This window comes from Phocoena sinus, chromosome 12, assembly GCF_008692025.1.
Source record: "Phocoena sinus isolate mPhoSin1 chromosome 12, mPhoSin1.pri, whole genome shotgun sequence".
NCBI classification, from domain to species: Eukaryota; Metazoa; Chordata; class Mammalia; order Artiodactyla; family Phocoenidae; genus Phocoena; species Phocoena sinus.
In genome coordinates, this window is record NC_045774.1 from 36,077,538 (window position 1) to 36,100,423 (window position 22,886).

General features: G+C 39.8%; 1 protein-coding gene across 3 annotated transcripts in view; it reads right to left on the reverse strand.

The window, feature by feature from the left end:
* Nucleotides 1–19,661, reverse strand: part of TRMT11 (tRNA methyltransferase 11 homolog) — a 63,869-nt gene extending 44,208 nt beyond the window's left edge. The window contains exons 1-3 of one of the 3 annotated variants that reach the window (XM_032651677.1): nt 11,121–11,162; nt 5,045–5,110; nt 3,345–3,418 (exon numbers count right to left, since the gene is read on the reverse strand). In XM_032651677.1, coding sequence (XP_032507568.1) covers nt 3,345–3,367 — 23 coding nt within the window. In that variant the 5' untranslated portion in view covers nt 3,368–3,418; nt 5,045–5,110; nt 11,121–11,162. Of the gene's footprint in view, nt 1–3,344; nt 3,419–5,044; nt 5,111–6,213; nt 6,255–11,120; nt 11,163–19,540 lie in introns of those variants that run through there. The other 2 variants (XM_032651676.1, XM_032651675.1) reach the window with 2 other exon arrangements.
* Nucleotides 19,662–22,886: the final 3,225 nt, after the last annotated feature.

Sequence of the window (22,886 nt, forward strand, 5' to 3'; positions counted from 1 at the left end):
AAATTAACACAGAAGTTGAACTTTACACAAATAAGGAGGATTTATAAGTCAAGATTATTTGAAGTTTTCATCATAATCATTTCATCATTTTTAAAAAATTTTTATTGGAGTATAGTTGATTTACAATGTTGTGTTATCACTTCATCATTTTTTAACTAGAACACAAATGATTCCATAAAATGACTGGCGATTTTAGTGAAACAGTAATAAAGGTGCAGGAAATTCAATCATTCCCACTGTCTTCTGAATAAAACAAAAGGAAAAATGACCAGATAAAAATGTTACCATTAATATTTAGCCATTATTTAATAACATTTAGTAATAATTACTTTTATGACTATTACAAAAACAAAATTCTTACTACAAAAAATTCTAATGCGTCTATCAAGGAACATAAAAAATTAAGCAAAATTTCATTGTAATCAATGAAACAATTCTTAGAATTAGTTGTAATGGAACTTGATCTATATATTAGTACAATTTTGTGCATCTGAATTCAACTACTTTGATTGTAAGTAATGCTGCCGTTAGGACTGAGTATACTATCTTCTGAAAATGAATTCCTCCTTTCCCTTGTAATGAATTATAGAAAGAGGGCCTCTACAGTAATACTACCCTTACTTAGCTAACTAAGAGCTAACAATATAACTCAAAGTACCAGGGACTGTTCTAAGGCCACTTAATATTAATTCACATATTCCTCACAGGAATCCTATTAGGTAGCTGCCAGTATCATCATCCATTTAACCAATGAGGAAACTGAGGCACAGAAAGATTAAATAACTCTCTCAGATCATATAGCAATTGGTGAAGCTAAGATTCAAACCCAATCCATCCGACTCCAGAATCTATACACTGCTTCTCAGATATAAATATGCAAAAAGACAGGAACTCCAGGCCATTCAGGAAAGGCACAGACAATTCCATAAATCATAATTATCCCTAATGAACCATTATACAGTAATTTATAGCAACTAATGCTTGTAGTGATAACCTAGAATCAGTAAAAATGAAATAATACTCCCTACCCTCTTTTTCAGAAAGAATTTATATAACATTAATAAATTTATATTTAAATGGCAAAATAAAAATATTAGATATATAACATCATAAGCTTCAGTTATAATTGGAACACTGGAGTAACACCCTTTGTGATTTAGATTTCGGAGTAAACAGTTTTCATATATATGACTGCACTATTATGATCCCTATTTTAGAGATTATAAAACTTATATGAATTGACACATCTCATGGGTGCTATATAAATAAGCATGGATGTCAACTTACTAATATAATGTCAATATGACCTAAAATATTTCACTGATTATAGCAGTAATAATGAAACCTTTCTGACAAATAAAAATGCTTTAAGAAACTATGCTTTGAGGGAAGAAGGGTAATAGAATGGGGAAAGATACACAAGGAGCACCAATGGTTCCTGTCATGGTTTATTTCTTTAAAAGAAAAAAAAAGCTGTGGCAAATATCTCAAAATGTTGAGATCTAACAAGGTAGGTACCTCAGTGTTGTATCACTGCTTGTGATATGCTCAAAATAGTCCATGTTAAAAATAAGTCAAATAGGGCTTCCCTGGTGGTGCAGTAGTTGAGAATCTGCCTGCTAATGCAGGGGACACAGGTTCGAGCCCTGGTCTGGGAAGATCCCACATGGCGTGGAGCAACTAAGCCCGTGAGCCACAGCTACTGAGCCTGCGCATCTGGAGCCTATGCTCCGCAACAAGAGAGGCCGCGACAGGGAGAGGTCCGCGCATCGCAATGAAGAGTGGCCCCCGCTGCTGCAACTAGAGAAAGCCCTTGCACAGAAACAAGGACCCAACGCAGCCAAAAATAAAATAAATAAATAAATTTATTTAAAAAAAAAAAAAAAAGTCAAATAAAATGAACTTTCAATCCCTATTCTACCACAAAAAAATCTGAATTTAAGTTAGCTTTGAATGCACTGTTCTAAAAGTCTATTAGTTCCAGAACAATTAATGCTACAATTAGAACTGTAAATTTTATCCTCTGAAAATGAATTCCCCCATTTCTATTAAATTTATAGAGATAAGGCCTCTGCAGTAATACTGTTCTTACTTAGTTATCACTTAAGCTATGCAAAATATACAGAGACTAAAAAGCAGCCAGGGACATTATTTCATAATGTTATACAACTATTTATTGAACCATTACTCAAATATATTCATCAGAAGATATGAGCTTTGAAGGAAGTATACAAGTTCTGGTTCTCAAGTAGCTATTTTAAACCTATAAGCTTTACCTTTGGAATTCAAACACCTCTTAGAGCTATAAATTTTAATACGCTAATGTAGAGCAATAATTTTTCAAAGGATGTGTTTCTTAGTTCTGTTTCTGCTTTCTAGTCATTTTTATTGACTAAGACCCATCAACAAGCCTCAATTTATGAGATTAGATTTAGTACTGCAGCTAGTTTTCAATAGGATAAATCTAATATGGGGGTTGTAGTCTATTCAATAATATAGCAATGACATACTATGCTATAAAGTATTGCTAACCATGCTAACAAAACTAGATATATGTAAATTCTTATTTGCACTGCATTATTAAATATTATAATTCCTAAGCAAAAAGAAGTTTTCAGAAATGTTTGGGGATGGGGGGGGCATGTAAAAAAAAAAAAAGCAATTCAAGGATAAGTTGTTCAGTTCTTAAAATGGTAGCTAAAAATGCAGTTTAATTTTCAAACCCAAAGACAGAATTTTCCAACAATAAAAAAAATGAAAGAAAGAAAAGAAATGAAAAAAGAACAGATACTAATGATAAAAGCTAGAAAACACTCAGGCAGGATAAATAAGGAAGACATCATTATATTAATCCATATCAAGATATGATAATCAGAGTTCCTCTAACAAATAAAACAGAAAACATACTTTAGGTAGTCCTCATTTTTTGTCATCTTACACTTCACCAATCTGTTCATCTAACTAAAAACCATCCATAAGAAAAACATTTTTAGGTTTTCAATACTTTGGTTATAATTAAATGTGGCATTTATCCTATGTAATAACATAGCATTTACATCTTATACCATATGCTTGCTTAATGTAGAAGTTTAAAAAAATTATTCTAAAGCAAGCGTTTCTGCATTTCACCACTGAAATTCTCTCAACCTCAGTTTCAGCAGATAACTCTCCTCTGTTCTCCTACCACCATCCAGTGGCAAACACATGTAACTACAAGCTAAGCTGAGCTCCCCAAACAATCAACCCCCTTCTACCTTCTGCCAACATAAGCAAAAAGTAGGACAGAGTAGTTATGAGAAGTCTGGTTTACACTCATGCAGGAGGACACTATAAGTTTTTCTTACTTGGCACACACTGTCCGTTTCATTAAGTTTCTGGCAATATCTTCAGAGGGAATGCTAAGAATCCAAAAAGGAGACTGAAAGAAAACAACAATATATGGTTTTATGGCCTCATATGCTTTCGTTTAAGAAGTCAATAAGGAGAGATTCCTATCTGCTACTTCTATGTAAGAATATCTGATTTGACACTAACCAAAATAAAAATTGCTCCAATAGATAAAAAATAAATAAATAAATTATTTTAATAGGTAATCTGTTAAGATAATACAGTACAGTATCAGAACACTTTTATAAATGACTGTATAAATGAAAACATCAGCAAATTTAAGGATATTTAAACTTCAGGTTAATTTTGTATTTGCTCTTATATAGTTTGATCAAGAATTAATGAGTATTTTACCCCAAAATATAATTTCAGAATTTTTTATTGTTGCTAATTATTTCTTATAACACAGCTATTTTATTTTTAACTACTAAGTAATGTGTTTCTTTGAATGATCCCTTTTTTTCTAGGTAGTTGTGGCCACCCGAGGGGGTGGGAAACATAGTTATTGTCTCTGCAATAACTATGATGGAAAACTATACAGTATATTATTAAATTATCATTTATTTTTATTATTTTATCTAAGGAAAAAAGTTCCAAGTGCATCAGCGGGTTTTAATACCCAAGATTATAGGCACTTCTGTGCTCCACCCAGATAACCACTTGCCAGAATGCAGCAAAATGTAGCAGGATCCTAACCTCAGTTTAACACCCTCACCCAATTATATCCACACTCTCCCTCTTTTCCTCCTCCCTCAATAAGTGAAATTCATTCAGGAGTACAAGTCCAACACCAGGGGACTTTCAAATTAAGTTCTCTCATCTTTTGTGAAAAGTCCTCCCTGCCACACCCAGCCTTTATTCCAATATTTACACTACCCTACAGAAAAATTCAAAATAATCCAAACAGGAAAAAAGATGGTCATCTCAGTATTATTTTTATTAGGAAAAATTTAAAAGCAACCTGAATGAAATGAAATCTTTAGATAAATTACGGTAGAGCTAATCGATGGAAAATATTACACAGCCCTGTTAGTAATGAAAGCTATGCAGAAATATGTGCCTACATTAATGCTATCAAATGAAAAAGAAATGCAGAAGTTCACTGGTAGCATTACCACTGAGCGGAAAAAACGTATATGAAAAAAGACTAGAAGGCAGTATCCCCAAATTATAAGTCACGTCAAGGAAGAAGAATTGTGAATGATTTTTTCTTTTTCTATTTTTCCAAACTCCTCTAATACACTGATAAACCATCAAATACAAAATATATAAATAAACTCACAATTTCACACATGCACAATTACAAATTTTAAAATGAGTACCAATATAAGCCTGAAATTCAGCTAAATTCTAAACTCTAATTATACCTCATCAATAGAAGACAGCCCTTTTTCCAGTGAAGCAACAGATATAAATTATGGTATATCTGTTGAACTGCAATTCAAAAACTAATAAAATAAGTGAATACTGGAAATAAATCTAACTTTCCAAAACCAAAATTTCTCCAAAATATCCTTTTTATTCAATTGCCCCTAAAAACAGACACAGGTAACCAAAAAAATATAAATTTAAGATTTTGAGTTCTTCTCTTTAAATCCAAGGTTCCATTTAAAAGGATACTACATATGGTCTAATGAAAAATACAAATTCAACTTACCTTTCCATAAGTTTCCTGACTATTGGTGAACTGACCTCCAAAAAGTGAAAGCAGAGACTTTATTTCCTATATTGAAAATATCAGAGATAGAATACATTTTAACACAGGGAACTTAAAGTCTATTAAGATGCAGTTATAACACACACACACACAAACACATACACACACACACACACACACACACACACACACACAAAGAGCAGATTATCTACTTAAGGTGTTTAAATGTCAATACCAGACAAATTACAACTCTGGGTTCTAAAAAAACTTTACAGTCACAATCATGGTAAGTAATTTCAGAGAAATTTTAGGGAAAAAAAAAAAGCATTGTCAAAAAACTTTGAGAAAATGCACTGAGTTTTAAAAGGAAAAAGCAGATTACAAAAACAATAGATTAGTAAATCTGACAATGGATCAATACAAATAAATTAGATGATTTGAGGATGTTCAGAAAAGAAATAACATGTTTGTAATGATGTTTAGGATCCCTGTGTTTTCCCTTTGAATATTAATATCATAAACATTTTCTTCCTTGGCATCAGGATTGCAAATTTTTCAGTAGGAAACAATATACTTTATGTTGGACATTTAGGTGTTTTCAACTTTATCAGTTTAAAACAAAGCTAAATACTTATTTTCACAAATATATGGATTTTTCCATTTGAGATTGCTTCTCTAAAGTAGCATTACTATACTCAGAGACGTGAAAAATTTTATGGCTTCTTAGAGTATATGTGGCCAAAATACTTTTTTTTTAACATCTTTATTGGAGTGTAATTGCTTTAAAATGGTGTGTTAGTTTCTGCTGTACAACAAAGTGAATCACCTATATATATATACATATATCCCCATATCCCCTCTTTCTTGCATCTCCCTCCCACCTTCCCTATCCCACCACTCTAGGTGGACACAAAGCACAGAGCTGATCTCCCTGTGCTATGCAGCTGCTTCCCACTAGCTATCTATTTTACATTTGGTAGCCTATATATGTCCATGCCACTCTCTCACTTGGTCCCAGCATAGCCCTCCCCCTCCCCATGTCCTCACTTCCATTCTCTACGTCTGTGTCTTTATTCCTGTGCTGCCCCTAGGTTCTTCAGAACTTTTTTTTTTTAGATTCCATATATATGTGTTAGCATACGATATTTGTTTTTCTCCTTCTGACTTACTTAACTCTCTATGAGACTCTAGGTCCATCCATGTCACAACAAGTAACTCAATTTTCTTTCTTTTTATGGGTGACTAATATTCCATTGTATATATGTGTCACATCTTCTTTATACATTCATCTGTCGATGGACACTTAGGTTGCTTCCATTTCCTGGCTATTGTAAATAGAGCTGCAATGAACACTGTGGTACATGATTCGTTTTGAATTATGGTTTTCTCAGGGTATATGCCCAGTAGTGGGATTGCTGGGTTGTATGGTAGTTCTATTTTTAGTTTTCTAAGGAACCTCCATACTGTTCTCCATAGTGGCTGAATCAATTTACATTCCCATCAACAGTGCAAGAGGGTTCCCTTTTCTCCACACCGTCTCCAGCATTTACTGTTTGTAGATTTTTTGATGCTGGCCCTTCTGACTGGTATTGAGTGATACCTCATTGTAGTTTTGACTTGCATTTTGCTAATGATTAGTGATATTGAGCATCCTTTTATGTGTCTGTTGGCAGTCTGTATATCTTCTTTGGAGAAATGCCTATTTAGGTCTTCTGCCCATTTTGGGATTGGGTTGTTTGTTTTTCTGATATTGAGTTGCATGAGCTGCTGGTATATTTTGGAGATTAATCCTTTGTCAGTTGCTTCATTTGTAAATATTTTCTCCCATTCTGAGGGTTGTCTTCTTGTCTTGTTTATGGTTTCCTTTGCTGTGCAAAAGCTTTTAAGTTTCATTAGGTCCCATTTGTTTATGTTTGTTTTTATTTCCATTTCTCTAGGAGGTGGGTGAAAAAGGATCTTGCTGTGATCTATGTCATGAAGTTCTGCCTATGTTATCCTCTAAGAGTTTTATACTGTCTGGCCTTACATTTAGGTCTTTAATCCATTTTTAGTTTATTTTTGTGTATGCTGTCAGGTAGCATTCTAATTTCATTCTTTTACATGTAGCTGTCCAGTTTTCCCAGCACCACTTATTGAAGAGGCTGTCTTTTCTCCATTGTATATTCTTGCCTCCTTTATCAAAGATAAGATGACCATATGTGTGTGGGTTTATCGCTGGGCTTTCTATCCTGTTCCATTGATCTATATTTCTGTTTCTGTGCCAGTACCATACTGTCTGGATTACTGTAGCTTTGCAGTATAGTCTGAAGTCAGGGAGCCTGATTCCTCCAGCTCCATTTTTCTTTCTCAAGATTGCCTTGGCTATTCGGGGTCTTTTGTGTTTCCATACAAGTTGTGAAATTTTTTGTTCTAGTTCTGTGAAAAATGCCTTTGGTAGTTTGATAGGGATTGCATTGAATCTGTAGATTGCTGTGGGTAGTACAGTCATTTTCACAATACTGATTCTTCCAATCCAAAAACATGGTATATCTCTCCATCTGTTTGTATCATCTTTAATTTCTTTCATCAGTGTCTTATAGTTTTCTGCATACAGGTCTTTTGTCTCCTTAGGTAGGTTTATTCCTAGGTATTTTATTCTTTATGTTGCAATGGTAAATGCGAATGTTTCCTTAATTTCTCTTTCAGATTTTTCATCATTAGTGTATAGAAATGCAAGAGATTTCTGTGCATTAATTTTGTATCCTACTACTTTACCAAATTCCTTGATTAGCTCTAGTAGTTTTCTGGTGGCATCTTTAGGATTCTCTATGTATAGTATCATGTCACCTGCAAACAGTGACAGGTTTACTTCTTTTCCGAATTGGATTCCTTTTATTTCTTTTTCTTCTCTGACTGCTGTGGCTAAAACTTCCAAAACTATGCATAATAATAGTGGTGAGAGTGGGCAACCTTGCCTTGTTTCTGATCTTAGTGGAAATAATTTCAGTTTTTCACCATTGAGAACGATGTTGGCTGTGGGTTTGTCATATATGGCCTTTATTATGTTGAGGAAAGTTCCCTCTATGCCTACTTTCTGCAGGGTTTTTATCATAAATGGGTGTTGAATTTTCTCGAAAGCTTTTTCTACATCTATTGAGATGATTATATGGTTTTTATTCTTCAATTTGCTAATACGGTGTATCACATTGATTGATTTGCATATATTGAAGAATCTTTGCATTCCTGGGATAAACCCCATTTGATCATGGTGTATGACCCTTTTAATGGGCTGTTGGATTCTGTTTGCTAGTATTTTTGTTGAGGATTTTTGCATCTATGTTCATCAGTGATATTGGCCAGTAGTTTTCTCTTTTTGTGGCATCTCTGTCTGGTTTTGGTATCAGGTTGATGGTGGCCTCGTAGAACGAGTTTGGGAGTGTTCCTCCCTCTGCTACATTTTGGAAGAGTTTGAGAAGGATAGGTGTTAGCTCTTCTCTAAATGTTTGATAGAACATTCCGGTGAATCCATCTGGTCCTGGGCTTCTGTTTGTTGGAAGATTTTTAATCACAGTTTCAATTTCAGTGCTTGGGATTGGTCTGTTTATATTTTCTATTTCTTCCTGGTTCAATTTCAGAAGGTTGTGTTTTTCTAATAATTTGTCCATTTCTTCCAGGTTGTCCATTTTATTGGCATATAGTTGCTTGTAGTAATCTCTCATGATCCTTTGAATTTCTGCAGTGTCAGTTGTTACTTCTCCTTTTTCATTTCTAATTCTGTTGATTCTCCCTTTTTTTCTAGATGAGTCTGGCTAATGGTTTATCAATTTTGTTTATCTTCTCAAAGAACAAGCTTTTAGGATCAATTATCTTTGCTATTGTTTCGTTCATTTCTTTTTCATTTATTTCTGGTCTGATATTTATGATTTCGTTCCTTCTGCTAACTTTGGGGTTTTCTTGTTCTTCTTTCTCTAATTGCTTTAGGTGTGAGGTTAGGTTGTTTATTTGAGATGTTTCTTGTTACTTGAGGTAGGACTGTACTGCTATAAACTTCCCTCTTAGAACTGCTTTTGCTGCTTCCCATAGGTTTTGGGTCATCGTGTTCTCATTGTCATTGTTTCTAGGTATTTTTTAATTTCCTCTTTGATTTCTTCAGTAATCTCTTGGTTATACAGTAGTGTATTGTTTAGCCTCCACGTGTTAGTATTTTTTACAGATTTTTTCCTGTAATTGATACCTAGTCTCATAGCACTGTGGCCAGAAAAGATACTTGATATGATTTCAGTTTTCTTAAATTTACCAAGGCTTGATTTGTGACCCAAGATATGATCTATCCTGGAGAATGTTCCATGAGCACTTGAGAAGAAAGTGTTATCTGCTGTTTTTTAGATGGAATGTCCTATAAGTATCAATTAAGTCCATCCTGTTTAATGTATCATTTAAAGCTTGTGTTTCCTTATTTATTTTCATTTTGGGTGATCTGTCCATTGGTGAAAGTGGGGTGTTAAAGTCCCCTACTATTATTGTGTTACTGTCGATTTCCCCTTTTATGGCTGTTAGCATTTGCCTTATCTATTGAGGTGCCCCTATGTTGAGTGCATAAATATTTACAATTGCTATATCTTCTTCCTGGACTGATCCCTTGATCATTATGTAGTGTCCTTGTCTCTTGTAACATTCTTTACTTTAAAGTCTATTTTGTCTGATATGAGAATTGCTACTCCAGCTTTCTTTTGATTTCCATTCCCATGGAATATCTTTTTCCATGCCCTCACTATCAGTCTGTATGCGTCCCTAGGTCTGAATTGGGTCTCTTGTAGACAGCATATGTACAGGTCTTGTTTTTGTAACCATTCAGCCAGTCTATGTCTTTTGGTTGGAGCATTTAAAACATTTACATTTAAGGTAGTTATCGATATTTATGTTTCTATTACCATTTTCTTAATTGTTTTGGGTTTGTTATTGTAAGTCTTTTCCTTCCGTTGTGTTTCTGGCCTAGAGAAGTTCCTTTAGCATTTGTTGTAAAGCTGGTTTGATGGTGCTGAATTTTCTTAGCTTTTGCTTGTCTGTAAAGGTTTTAATTTCTACCTTGAATCTGAATGAGATCCTTGCTGGGTAGAGTAATCTTGGTTGTAGGTTTTTCCCTTTTATCACTTTAAATATGTCCTGCAACTCCCTTCCGCCTTGCAGAGTTTCTGCTGAGAGAGTAGCTGTTAACCTTATGGGGATTCCCTCGTATGTTTATTGTTGCTTTTCCCTTGCTGCTTTTAATATTTTTTTCTTTGTAGTTAATTTTTGATAGTTTGATTAATATGTGTCTTGGCATGTTTCTCCTTGGGTTTATCCTGTATGGGACTCTCTGCGCTTCCTGGACTTGACTATTTCCTTACCCATATTAGGGAAGTTTTCAAGTATAATCTCTTCAAATACTTTCACAGTCCCTTTTTTTTTTTGTGGTACGCAGGCCTCTCACTGTTGTGGCCTCACCCGTTGCGGAGCACAGGCTCCGGATGCGCAGGCCCAGCGGCCATGGCTCACAGGCCCAGCCGCTCTGCGGCACGTGGGATCTTCCCAGACCAGGGCACGAATCTGTGTCCCCTGCTTCGGCAGGCGGACTCTCAACCTCTGCACCATCAGGGAAGCCCCTCAGTCCCTTTTTTTTTCTCTTCTTCTTCTGGAACCCCTATAATTCGAATGTTGGTGCGTTTAATGTTGTCTCAGAGGTCTCTGAGACTGTCCTCAATTCTTTTTTCTTTATTCTGCTCTGTGGTAGTTATTTCCACTATTTTATATTCCAGGTCACTTACCCGTTCTTCTGCCTCAGTTATTCTGCTGTTGACTCCTTCTAGAGAATTTTTAAGTTTGTTTATTGTGTTGTTCATCATTGTTTGTTTGCTCTTTAGTTCTAGGTCCTTGTTAAACATTTCTTGTATTTTCTCCATTCTACTTCCAAGATTTTGGATCATCTTTACTATTATTACTCTGAATTCTTTTTCAGGTAGACTGTCTATTTCCTCTTCATTTGTTTGGTCTGATGGCTTTTTACCTTGCTCCTTCATCTGCTGTGTATTTCTGTGTCTTCTCATTTTGCTTAACTTACTGTGTTTGGGGTCTCCTTTTCACAATCTGCAGGTTCGTAGTTCCTGTTGTTTTTGATGTCTGCTCCCAGTGGGTAAGGTTGGTTCAGAGGGTTGTGTAAGCTTCCTGGTTATGCAGGTTGGTTCAGAGGGTTGTGTAGAACTGGTGTCTGTGTTCTGGTGGATGAGGCTGGATCTTGTCTTTCTGGTGGGCAGGACCACATCTGGTGGTGTGTTTTGGGGTGTCTGTGAACTTATTACGATTTTAGGCAGCCTCTCTGCTAAAGGTGCGTTTGTGTTCCTGTCTTGCTAGTTGTTTGGCATAGGGTGTCCAGCACTGTAGATTGCTGGTCGTTGAGTGGAGCTGGGTCTTAGCGTTGAGATGGTGATCTCTGGGAGAGCTTCTGCTGTTTGATATTACGTGGGGCCAGGACGTCTCTGGTGGTCCAGTGTCCTTAGCTCAGCTCTCCCACCTCCGAGGCTTAGGACTGACACCCGGCTGGAGCACCAAGACCCTGTCAGCCACATGGCTCAGAAGAAAAGGGAGAAAAAAAAAAAAAAGAAAGAAAGAAAGGAAAAAATAAAATAAAGTTATTAAAATAGAAAAGAACTATTAAAAATAAAAAAGTAATTAAAAAAAAAAGAAGGAAAGAAAGAGAGCAACCAAACCAAAAAACAAATCCACCAATGATAACAAGTGCTAAAAACTACAGTTAAAAAAGAAAGTCAGAACCCTAGGACAAATGGCAAAAGCCCAGCTACACAGTCAAAATCACACAAAGAATCACACACTCACAAAAAGAGAAAAAGTAAAAAAAAAAAAAAATATATATATATATATATATATATATATATATATAAAATTTAAAAAGGAAGAGAACAACCAAATCAATAAACAAATCTACCAATGATAATAAGCTTTTAATACTAAACTAAGATAAACATAAAACCAGAAACAAATTGATGCAGAAAGCAAACCCCAAGTCTACAGTTGCTCCCAAAGTCCACCGCCTCAATTTTGGGATGATTCATTGTCTATTCAGGTATTCCAGAGATGCAGGGTACATCAAGTTGATTGTGGAGATTTAATCCGCTGCTCCTGAGTCTGCTGGGAGAGATTTCCCTTTCTCTTCTTTGTTCGCACAGCTCCTGGGGTTCAGCTTTAGATTTGGCCCATCTCTGGGTGTAGGTCGCCTGAGGGCATCTGTTCTCCGCCCAGACAGGATGGGGTTAAAGGAGCAGCTAATTAGGGGGCTCTGGCTCACTCAGGCCGGAAGGAGGGAGGGGTACGGAATGCAGAGTGAGCTTGCGGCGGCAGAGGCCGGCGTGACGTTGCACCAGCCTGAGGCACACCGTGCGTTCTCCTGGGGAAGTTGTCCCTGGATCATGGGATCCTGACAGTGGCAGGCTGCACAGGCTCCTAGGAGGGGAGGTGTGGATAGTGACCTGTGCTCGCATACAGACTTCTTGGTGGCTGCAGCATCAGCCTTAGCATTTCATGCCCATCTCTGGTGTCCGCGCTGATAGCCATGGCTCGCGCCCATCTCTGGAGCTCGTTTAGGCGGTGCTCTGAATCCCCTCTCCTCGTGCACCCCAAAACAATGGTCTCTTGCCTCTTAGGCAGGTCCAGACTTTTTCCCAGACTCCCTTCCAGCTAGCTGTGGCACACTAGCCCCCTTCAGCCTGTGTTCAGGCAGCCAACCCCAGTCCTCTCCCTGGGGTCTGACCTCCGAAGCCTGAACCTCAGCTCCCAGCCACCACCCACCCCGGGGGGTGAGCTGACAAGCCTCTCGGGCTGGTGAGTGCTGGTCGGCACCAACCCTCTGTGTGGGAATCTCTGCGCTTTGCCCTCCGCACCCCTGTTGCTGCACTCTCTTCTGTGGCTCCTAAGTTTCTCCCTCACCACCCACAGTCTCCGCCAGTGAAGGGGCTTCCTAGTGTGTGGAAACTCTTCCTCCTTCACAGCTCCCTCCCAGAGGGGCAGGTCCCATTCCTATTCTTTTGTCTCTGTTTTTTCTTTTTTCTTTTGCTCTACCCAGGTATGTGGGGAGTTTCTTGCCTTTTGGGAAGTCTGAGGTCTTCTGCCAGCATTCAGTAGGTGTTCTGTAGGAGTTGTTCCACATGTAGATGTAATTTTGATGTATCTGTGAGAAGGAAGGTGATCTCCATGTCTACTCCTCCGCCATCTTGAAGCCACTCCCAAAATACTTTCTTAAAGGGCTGTTTTAAATTATAAAGTGAGAGTATCAATTTGCCTTCACTACTGCTCAGTTGGATGTTGTACTGTTTTTGTTAATTAAGTAGATTAAAAAATAGTGCTTTTAACTTGTTATTTTAATTTTTTGATTACTAGCACAGAAAATTATTTTTACTGTATTTGTTTACAAGCTGTATTTGGAACCATTCTTTTTCTAGAAACTAAAATCATTAGTAATGTATTATTTTATGATTAAAAGACTAAAAGATGAATAATAGAATTTTACCAAATGCCAGGAGTCCCTTTAGAGATTAACTCTGCTGTCTTGTCCAGTTAATTAGATGAATAAATATATGTTAAATTAAAAAAAAGAAAAGTGATTAACTAGGGAGCATCACTGTGGATTCATTATGTACAAGTTATGGTACGTTAATCTCCTTTCTGGATAAAATTACAGAACTAGAAAGAGAATACAAAAGCTACTTTAAAACATCAGGTATGCAAACTTGAAATCTGTTCAGATAGTACATATAGTCTATGAAGCAATCACTATGTACTGATAAACACAGGATATTATACAAACTTTATGATTTATACTACTAACAAATTTTGCCTCCCCAAATAACAAAAAGCAGGTAGAATCCCACTCCTCTGTATAGGTCTTATAGAGGAATAAACCAAATGAGAGATAAGTGTCCCCACTGAGGGGTGCCTACAATTCCCTTTCATTCCAACTAGGGGAAGGGACGAAAACCACGCCCATCATGAGCCACAGCCACCATGAGAGAACGTACACCCAGACCATGAAGTCCTCTACCTCAAGACCAAGAAGAATGGGAGGTTTAAACAACTAGTACCTTCTCTGTTTTCCCTTTTGTCTAGGCAACAAATCATTTTCTTAATCCCTGGCATTAGAAGGTGCTGAACTCAGTTGAATCACATGGACAGACCAAGAACTAGCATAGACTATCAGTAAATCACTGAAGGTAGTCCAAAAGTCCTTTTGCAACATGGGTGACACAAATTTGAATAGGAGGCATCACTGGACCTCAGAGTCAGACCACAATTTGTTCTTCAGTTCTTCCAAATAGCAGCTGTGTGATTTTTTTTTTTTTACAAGAAGCTTAACTCCTTTGACCCTCAGTTCCCCCACCTATAAAACAGGAATCAGCTACCTCATGAGGTAAGGTCTGTAAAGAATGGAGCAAAGAACCTAGGCTGTTATTAAGGAATCAAGCTGATGATGACCAACACTATCCTTGAAGTCCAGTGAGTCAAGAAATCAAGTGAGACTGACAAAGTTATAGTACTTAAAAGAAAAAAATGAAGTTATAGATTGTCTCTTGACCTAGAATGACTATTGTTCATTCTGTACTAAACCATATTATGAAATCAGCTTTACATTTAAAACAAGGAAGTGTGCTGCTCTTGGAATACATTGTTAGAAATTAGCAACAGGTTAAAGCACAAATGTTCTAAGAGATTTTTTTAAAAAGTGAGGATTATTGGAAATTTTACAACATAAGATTAGCACCATTACCTAAAATCTAAGCAATGATTTAAAGTGAGAGTAAATGTGATAATCCAAGTTTCAAATTTAAAAGCAAAACACATATTAAACTACAATATCAACCTACTTGGAAAAATCAAAACACAAGGTTTTTATTCATCATATGGCAAACTCACTTTCCAGTTGAGAATCTTTTTACATCAGGAATAGAAGAATTTATATTAGACATTGGATATAAAAATATGGCATGATCTGATGCATACCTGATACATTAATTCACGAGCTTTTCAGTTCTTTTAGCCACTCTTTCATCCATTTAGTTTGCTTCAGAACCAGAAATGAAACCCAGGGGTCTGAACTTTACTTTTAGTACAATAAGGCAGTTGCCAACTAAAACTGGCCCTGATTAACTGCACAGAGGTAAAACCAGACCACACTTGCACTCAATCTTTCATTTTAAATCATAAAGGCAGCTACTCATTATAGTTTTCCTGCCTAGCAGTTCTCCTACAGTAGATGGGTCCATAAGTGTAGACTGTCCTTTTGATTGCCTTCCCTGAAGAGATCCTATTTCACTCAATTCAATATTTATTAAACAACTAATATGTGCAAGGCACTGAGCTATGTAAAGATAAATATATATTTATCCTGAGGGAGCTTAAGCTCTACTAGAACTAACATTTAATCCAGTAACTGAAAAGTGAGGTGTACAACAGTGAGTGCCCTTAAAGACGCAAAGAAGTATTGTACCAGAGTACAAAGGAAGAAAAGATTACTTCAGTTTTAGAAGAAAAGTTTCAATGGAAACTCATTTAAGGGGCTTCCCTGGTGGCACAGTGGTTGAGAGTCCGCCTGCCGATGCAGGGGACACGGGTTCGTGCCCCGGTCTGGGAAGATCCCACATGCCATGGAGCGGCTAGGCCCGTGAGCCATGGCCGCTGAGCCTGCGCCTGCAGAGCCTGTGCTCCGCAATGGGAGAGGCCACAACAGTGAGAGGCCCGCGTACCACAAAAAAAAAAAAAAAAAAACTCACTTAAGCCCTGAAACACAGGGAGAATCTGTACAGAGAGAGGACTTTCACTTCCAATGATGGCAAACTAGGTGATTCAGATTAAGCCTCCTGCTGAAAAGAATTTTAAAAAAAACCTGACTTCTGCTTGAAGGCATCAAGAGATTACAAAAATTACCAAACCAAGATCCAGGAGAGGACAGAAATCTCAAGGTGCAGCCACTCTCTCCCTGGGACATTTACCAATTCCAAAAGCAGCTGTGAGGGCGGACAGCCCTTTGGACAGCTTAATGGAGCTAGCGGAACAAAAAGAATATAGGGCCAACAATGAGAAGGAAAGGAAGTTTGATAACCCACCCAGTTTAGACTGGCATCCCCAAAAGCTACACACACTAGCAGTATGTGCAAATCAGAACAGAAACAACTTAATGGCTGAAAACGAGTTCAAGTGATCCTAGTGTGTTAATGTTCCTATATTCTTCAAGAGGATTTACATCATCCTAGCCCTCACTTATTTTTTCAAATAAATTTTCAAATATATCTGGTATATATTTAATAAACACCCAGCACACACATGAAAAAGAACCAAGAGAAACAATACATAAAAGAAACAGACCCATAGGACCCCTTTTTTCAATTACGTACTTTAACATAACTGTGCTTTCTATATTGAAAGGGATAAAAGACAAAATTAAGAATTTTGGTGGAGGATTAAAAAAAAAGGAAATTGCACATCTGAAAAAGAATCAAGTGAAAAATATAAACCTAAAAAAAACAAATATGTGGGCAAATCTAAATGAATATTGACAATATAAAATCAGTAAAACGAAGAGTGGAATAGGAAAGACCCAAACAAGAGGGCATCATTCAGGGAATAATGGGGAAGTCTATTTTGGCTGCACTGTTTGTGGGAGGAGCGGGTGGGAGGATACAGAGGAGAAAACCATGCAACTGCAGGCCTTGAATGCCAGACTAGAGTTTCAGCCTTGGGACAATGGAGACAGAAAAGATGGCTGAGCTTTTGGAAGATTAAACTGGCACAAGGGAAAGATACTAAGAAGAATTTAAGAAAGAAAAAACAGGTAAAACCAGCAAATACTAGGGATGCTATTTTTAAGACTGCAGTTTAACCACTCCATTCTCCCTGCATTATCTGACTATAGGCACTCACCGTCCTTGGCTTCTCTCTAGTTCCACCCCAGTATCCTCTAAGTGGTATCCTTTCTCTGGTACTCCAGAACTATCTTTTTAAAACACAAATGATTGCTAGTCACTTAGTGATTTAAAATGAAAAAATGTTTGTCGCTTTCTGGCTTAAAAAGGAAAAAAAAGAAAAAAGAGTCAATGGCTCTCCATTAAATCTAAAACAAAATCCAAATTCCTTCCAATGGTTTCACAACACTCCAAAATCTGGATCCTACCCACCTCTCTAGCCTCAGTGCCCATTACTTCATCCTCCTTCCCCTCACATCCCCCACACAAACCACCATAATCAACCATCCCTCTGTGCCTCTACACTTGCTTTCATTTCTCAACGCACCTGCCCAGCAACACATTAGTCCCAAATCAATGCCACAATCTTCCTTCAAAACTCCCAAGGCCAGTGAGTTGAACACAACTGAAGAAAATCACAGAATCTTGGCACAATTACAAATGCATGCTCTTCACCCTCAGCTGCGTTTTCAGCCTCGCTCTAACACCTGAGTTCTTCTCTACTCAACTGTTGTAGCTCATCAGCTCCCTCTTTGCTCTCAATGATTATTTCAGATTTTACTATTTTTCTCAGTTTCTCCATTCAATCGCTTGGTCCCCCATCTTTCAAGAAAAAACCTTGACTCATTCATTACCCAGAAAACAGGCCCTCAGGCAACTACCCGCACCCATCTTAAGTCCCCTCCGCCCACACTCCCCTTCTACTGAAAGGCCAACACCTCCCACTGTGTCCTTACATCCATTTTCCCCTTCCCTTCAGCCTACAAACACGCAAATTTCTCCAAGAGGGATAGGGATCCTCCCTTGACTCTAGGGCCCCCTCAAACTGTTAACCAATCCCTTACTTTCCCTTCTTATGTTAAGAGCAGTCTATCTCCCCTTCCTCATTTTCCAGTGACCACTAAACCAAGCAATCTGGCTTCTTTGCCTAAAACTACACAACCACTCTAGCAAAATCCTAAAACTTTACCCTCTTGATTTTTATGGTCTCACATACTTCCTATTCTGACACTTGCCTATCTTCTTCATGACCTCCTTTTCCCAATTCCCCTTAATATCAATGCTTCCAAGTACCTGCATTTGGCCCACCACTCTTTCGAAGCTATGCTTTCTCTGAATAATTTCATTTTCTCTCCTAGAGTTCATATGCAGAAGACTCCCAAATATTAATTACCAGTACATGCAGCTCTATCAACATCTGTGCATACTCATATTCACTGCCTCCTGGTCATCTCCATTGGATGTTACACAAGCATAACCAATGCAGCATAACCAAAATTTAAATCATACAGCTGCCTGTGCGCTCTATTTTAAGTGGAAACACCCTTATATCCATCCCAGAAATCATCCTTGATTGGTCCCTCTTGCCCCCACCTTCAATCAATCATCAAGCCCTGATGATTTTATCACCTAAATATATCCCCAGTCTATTCCATCCTCTTACCCCCTGCCCTAGTTCAGGCCTTCTTAATTTATTAACAAGACTATTCCAACAGACTCAACTCCTAACTCCTTATTCCTCTCAACTCCATCCTCCGTACTGCAGCCAAAGTGATTTCCTTAAAAAAAAATCTGATTCTGTCACTTCCTTAAAATTCTTCAATAAAGTCCCCTTCTAAGATCCAGAGTATTTAACGCTTTGCATTTTCTGAACCCTGCCCTCCTCTCCTGCTCTCTTCTTGTCATTCTTCGCTACATATTTGGTAATCAGGTAATAATGAATAGCTTGTAATTCTAATCTGCTTATGTCTCTCCTTGGCCTGGCTAACTCCTACTCTTCTTTTATGTTACAGTTCAAGTGTCATGCCATCCTGGAAGCCATCTTAATGGCCAACATCACCCACCCCTCAGGTGGATCATATTTCCCTTCTATATGCTATTTCCCTACCTATCACTGCACTTACCAACATTATTTCATAGTGCTACGTTTATGCATCTGCTCACCCCTTAGCCTAAACAGTAAACTCCTTGAAGACAGAAACTTTGTCATCATTATATCCCCAGCGTCCAGAATATTCGATTACAGGTACTCTGAAAATGTTTCTTGAATGAATAAATAAAACAATTTCCCCAACTTCTCCATCATCTAACCCTACCACCCGCCATCACCACCACTACGCCAACCCCCACGAAACCTGACCCGCATATTCGACACTTAAAACGCTACCCTGAGTACTTCTGTCTGCTGTCTCTATTCTCTAGACGAAGAGCTCCAGGAGGGAGAGGACCGGTCATATTCACCTGCCTGACTCCGGTACCTGGCACATAGGCTGAAGAATGAATGAAAATGCTTAGCAAGGCTGAAAGGCTGTCTCGGACTTCTCTCTCACACCCTCCGCAGAGCTCAGACCAATCCCAGGGGCCGAGGGACTGGGGGGACGCGTGATCTCCCCGACAAGCACAGACCCCCCACTGCCCGCGGGCTCGGACTGCGTGGGTCGCCTCCGCTCGCACACCACTCTCCACCCCGCCGTCCTCTCCAGAAGAAAGAGGTGGAGGTCACTGCGGCGCTTACCGGCAGGCGGAACTCCAGGTGTTCCTGTGCCATTAGCAGAAGATACCTGTTCACGGGTCCCGGCAGCGCCATCGCATCAGCCCGCGGCGCGCCTGCGCCACCGAGGGTGTCTCACTCTTTTCTTCCCCTACAGACCGCTTCCGCTAAGGCAGAGCCTGAGGAGCCAGAAGCGGAAGTGGGGAGAGTCGGTTCTCTCCGGAGGTTCCCGGCTTGCGGGATTTGAGCACCGCAGTTCCAGGAGAGGTTTCTTCTGCTGCCGGGTGCGTTCTGTTTGAGGTCCCGGTGTACCAGGAGCTGGTGTGAGATGTGTTGTGTTCAAGAGCAGGTTGCGATGAGACTGTGTAGTTCCCAATGATCCTCCACCTGGAATGTACTTTTAACTTCCCCTACAACTCTTCAAATTCCAGGTCTTCGAAACTGAACTAAAATTTCTGTCTTTTCCCTGCAGACTTCTCTAACCACTCCAGGCTTTGGGGACTGACTTAGCTGGACTTAGCTATACTTATTGAAGTATAGTTGATTTACAGTGTTGTGTTAGTTTCTGATGTACAGCAAAGTGATTCAGTTATACACATATATATTCATTTTCATATTCTTTTCCATTATGGTTTATTACAGTGTGGGGCCTTTAGGGACTTTCCACCCCCTCACTTGTTCCCGTAAACCAATTCTTCTCCCTATCATGCGCCACTCCTTCTCCCTATCGAAACCAAGTCTTCTCCCTATCGTGCGCCACTCCTTCTCCCTATCGAAACCAATTCTTGGAGTTTTTCAGTTGACGGGGACTTGCCAGACAGCGGGTAATTTTCCAGTTGCCCGTAACAGGTATACGCCCTAACCGCCACAATGAACAGACAACTATAACGGCCAGAAGGTGGGACAAAAGTTCCTAAGCCAATGAATTCAAAAGTCACCACATTTACCCAATCATTGTGAGAATATACCCGCCCTATGAGTAAATAAACCTATAAAAAGTATGTGATTCCGCTTTTAGGGGTTCCCCATCGGCCTCCTGCGTGAGGTTCAGGGAACCCCGGTGCATCGGCTCCTAATAAACCTCTTGCGTGTTGCAGCGGCTCTCGACTCTTGGCGGTTCTTGGGCGAGTTGGAATCCCTCGTAGACCGTTTGGGTCTAACATTTGGGGGCTCGTCCGGGATCCCCTCTCGCCCCCGGGTCACAAGAACATCGGGAGTCGGAGGTATCAGGTAGGCTCGAGCCCAATTGTCTGTTTGTTTGTCGTTTGTTTGTTGCTAGCCGCCATTAGGAAAAAGCCGTGCGAACCGGCTTGCTGTGGAATCTGTATTGGACTCCTGGCTAGGCAGACGTGCCGAAAGCTGGTGTCCACGGGCCCCGGGGGACGCCCTGGTGGTCCATCTGGAAGGAGAAACAAATTTTGTCTCCCCTTCATCTGGTTCTGGCAGGTTATATAAGCTGCCATCTGAATTTGAGTTGGTTTCGGGTTTAAGTTCGCGGCGGCTGGTTCTGGCAGGTTATATAAGCTGCCATCTGAATTTGAGTTGGTTTCGGGTTTAAGTTCGCGGCGGCAATATCAATGTGTGTCTTTTGAAATTTTATTGTTTTTCTGTACTATTATCTTTCTTTTGACGGACGACAATGGGACAAACTATGACGACTCCTCTTTCTCTTACCCTAAGCCACTGGACCGAAGTTAGGGCTAGGGCCCACAACCTTTCGGTAGAAGTAAGGAAAGGAAAATGGCAAACGCTGTGTACCTCTGAGTGGCCTACATTTCAGACAGCGTGGCCACCCGAAGGATCTTTTTTGTTATATAAGGTTGGGCTAGTCAAGTCTAGGGTCTTTAACACAGGACCCCACGGACACCCAGACCAGATACCATATATCTTGGTCTGGGAAGATCTAGTTCTCTCCCCGCCTCCGTGGGTTCGGCCCTTTGTTTCCTCAACAGGCACGTCTGCATGCGCTCCAGCACAATCGGAGATATTGGCCCTGAAGAAAACCCCAGACACGGAAAAGTCATCTGCTGCCCCGGACCCGCCAAAGGCGATATATCCTGACCTGCAGTCTGATTTGCTTCTTCTAGATTCCCCACCTCCTTATCCTCCGGCCCTAAATCCCATGTCGCCCCTAGGACCCCCAGCTTCACAACCCTCCGCACCAGTAGGGCCACCTGTTATGGCGGAAAGGGGGGGTCCCTCGGCGGTCACCAGAAGCCGGAGGGCTGTTTCCCCGGATTCTACTGCTTTACCCCTTAGAGAATATGGCCCCCCCGATAACCACGGGAATAGGCCCCTTCAATACTGGCCCTTTTCCTCTGCAGATCTTTATAATTGGAAGATGCATAACCCTACTTTCTCTGAAAACCCACAGGCTCTTACTGCTCTAATAGAGTCTCTTGTCTTCTCCCACCAACCCACCTGGGATGATTGTCAACAGCTCCTCCAGACTCTCCTCACAACTGAGGAGAGGCAACGGGTTCTCCTGGAGGCTAAAAAGAATGTGTTAGCCGCCAATGGACAACCTACCCAGTTGCCTAACGAGATTGATGCCGGGTTTCCACTCGTCAGGCCGAATTGGGACTTTAATACCCCGGAAGGTAAGGAGCACCTGAAAATGTATCGCCAGGCTCTGGTGGCGGGTCTCCATGGAGCGGCCAGGCGCCCCACGAATTTGGCTAAGGTAAGAGAGGTAACTCAGGGGCCCCAGGAATCGCCAACCGTGTTCCTAGAACGCTTAATGGAGGCTTTTAGACGATTCACTCCTTATGATCCAACCTCTGAGGAACATAAGGCCACCATAGCAATGGCCTTTATTGACCAGGCGGCCCCTGATATTAGAAAGAAGTTACAAAGGCTGGATGGCCTACAAGGTTTCTCCCTTCAGGACTTAGTAAAAGAGGCAGATAAGGTATATAATAAGAGGGAGACAGAAGAAGAAGAAAGAGAAGAAAGAAAGCAGAAGGAACAAGAGGCTCGTGAGGTAAGATGAGATAAGAGGCAAGAAAGACATTTGAGTAAGATACTGGCCACTGTAGTCAGAGGAGGAAACAGTAGAGACAGAAATAGACAGGAAGGGCGAACAACGGATAGAAGGCGGCCATTAGACAAGGACCAATGTGCCTACTGTAAAGAAAAAGGTCATTGGGCAAGAGAATGCCCTAAAAAAAGGAACGGGGGAAGGATCACTAAGCCTTTTCATCTGTACGTGGCCGAGAATAAAGGTATTGCAAAGGGAGTACTAACTCAGAAACTGGGCCCCTGGAATCGCCCGGTTGCGTACCTATCAAAGAAATTGGATCCTGTGGCAGCAGGATGGCCCGCCTGTTTAAAAATAATCGTCGCGGTGGCCGCTTTGGTCAAAGATGCT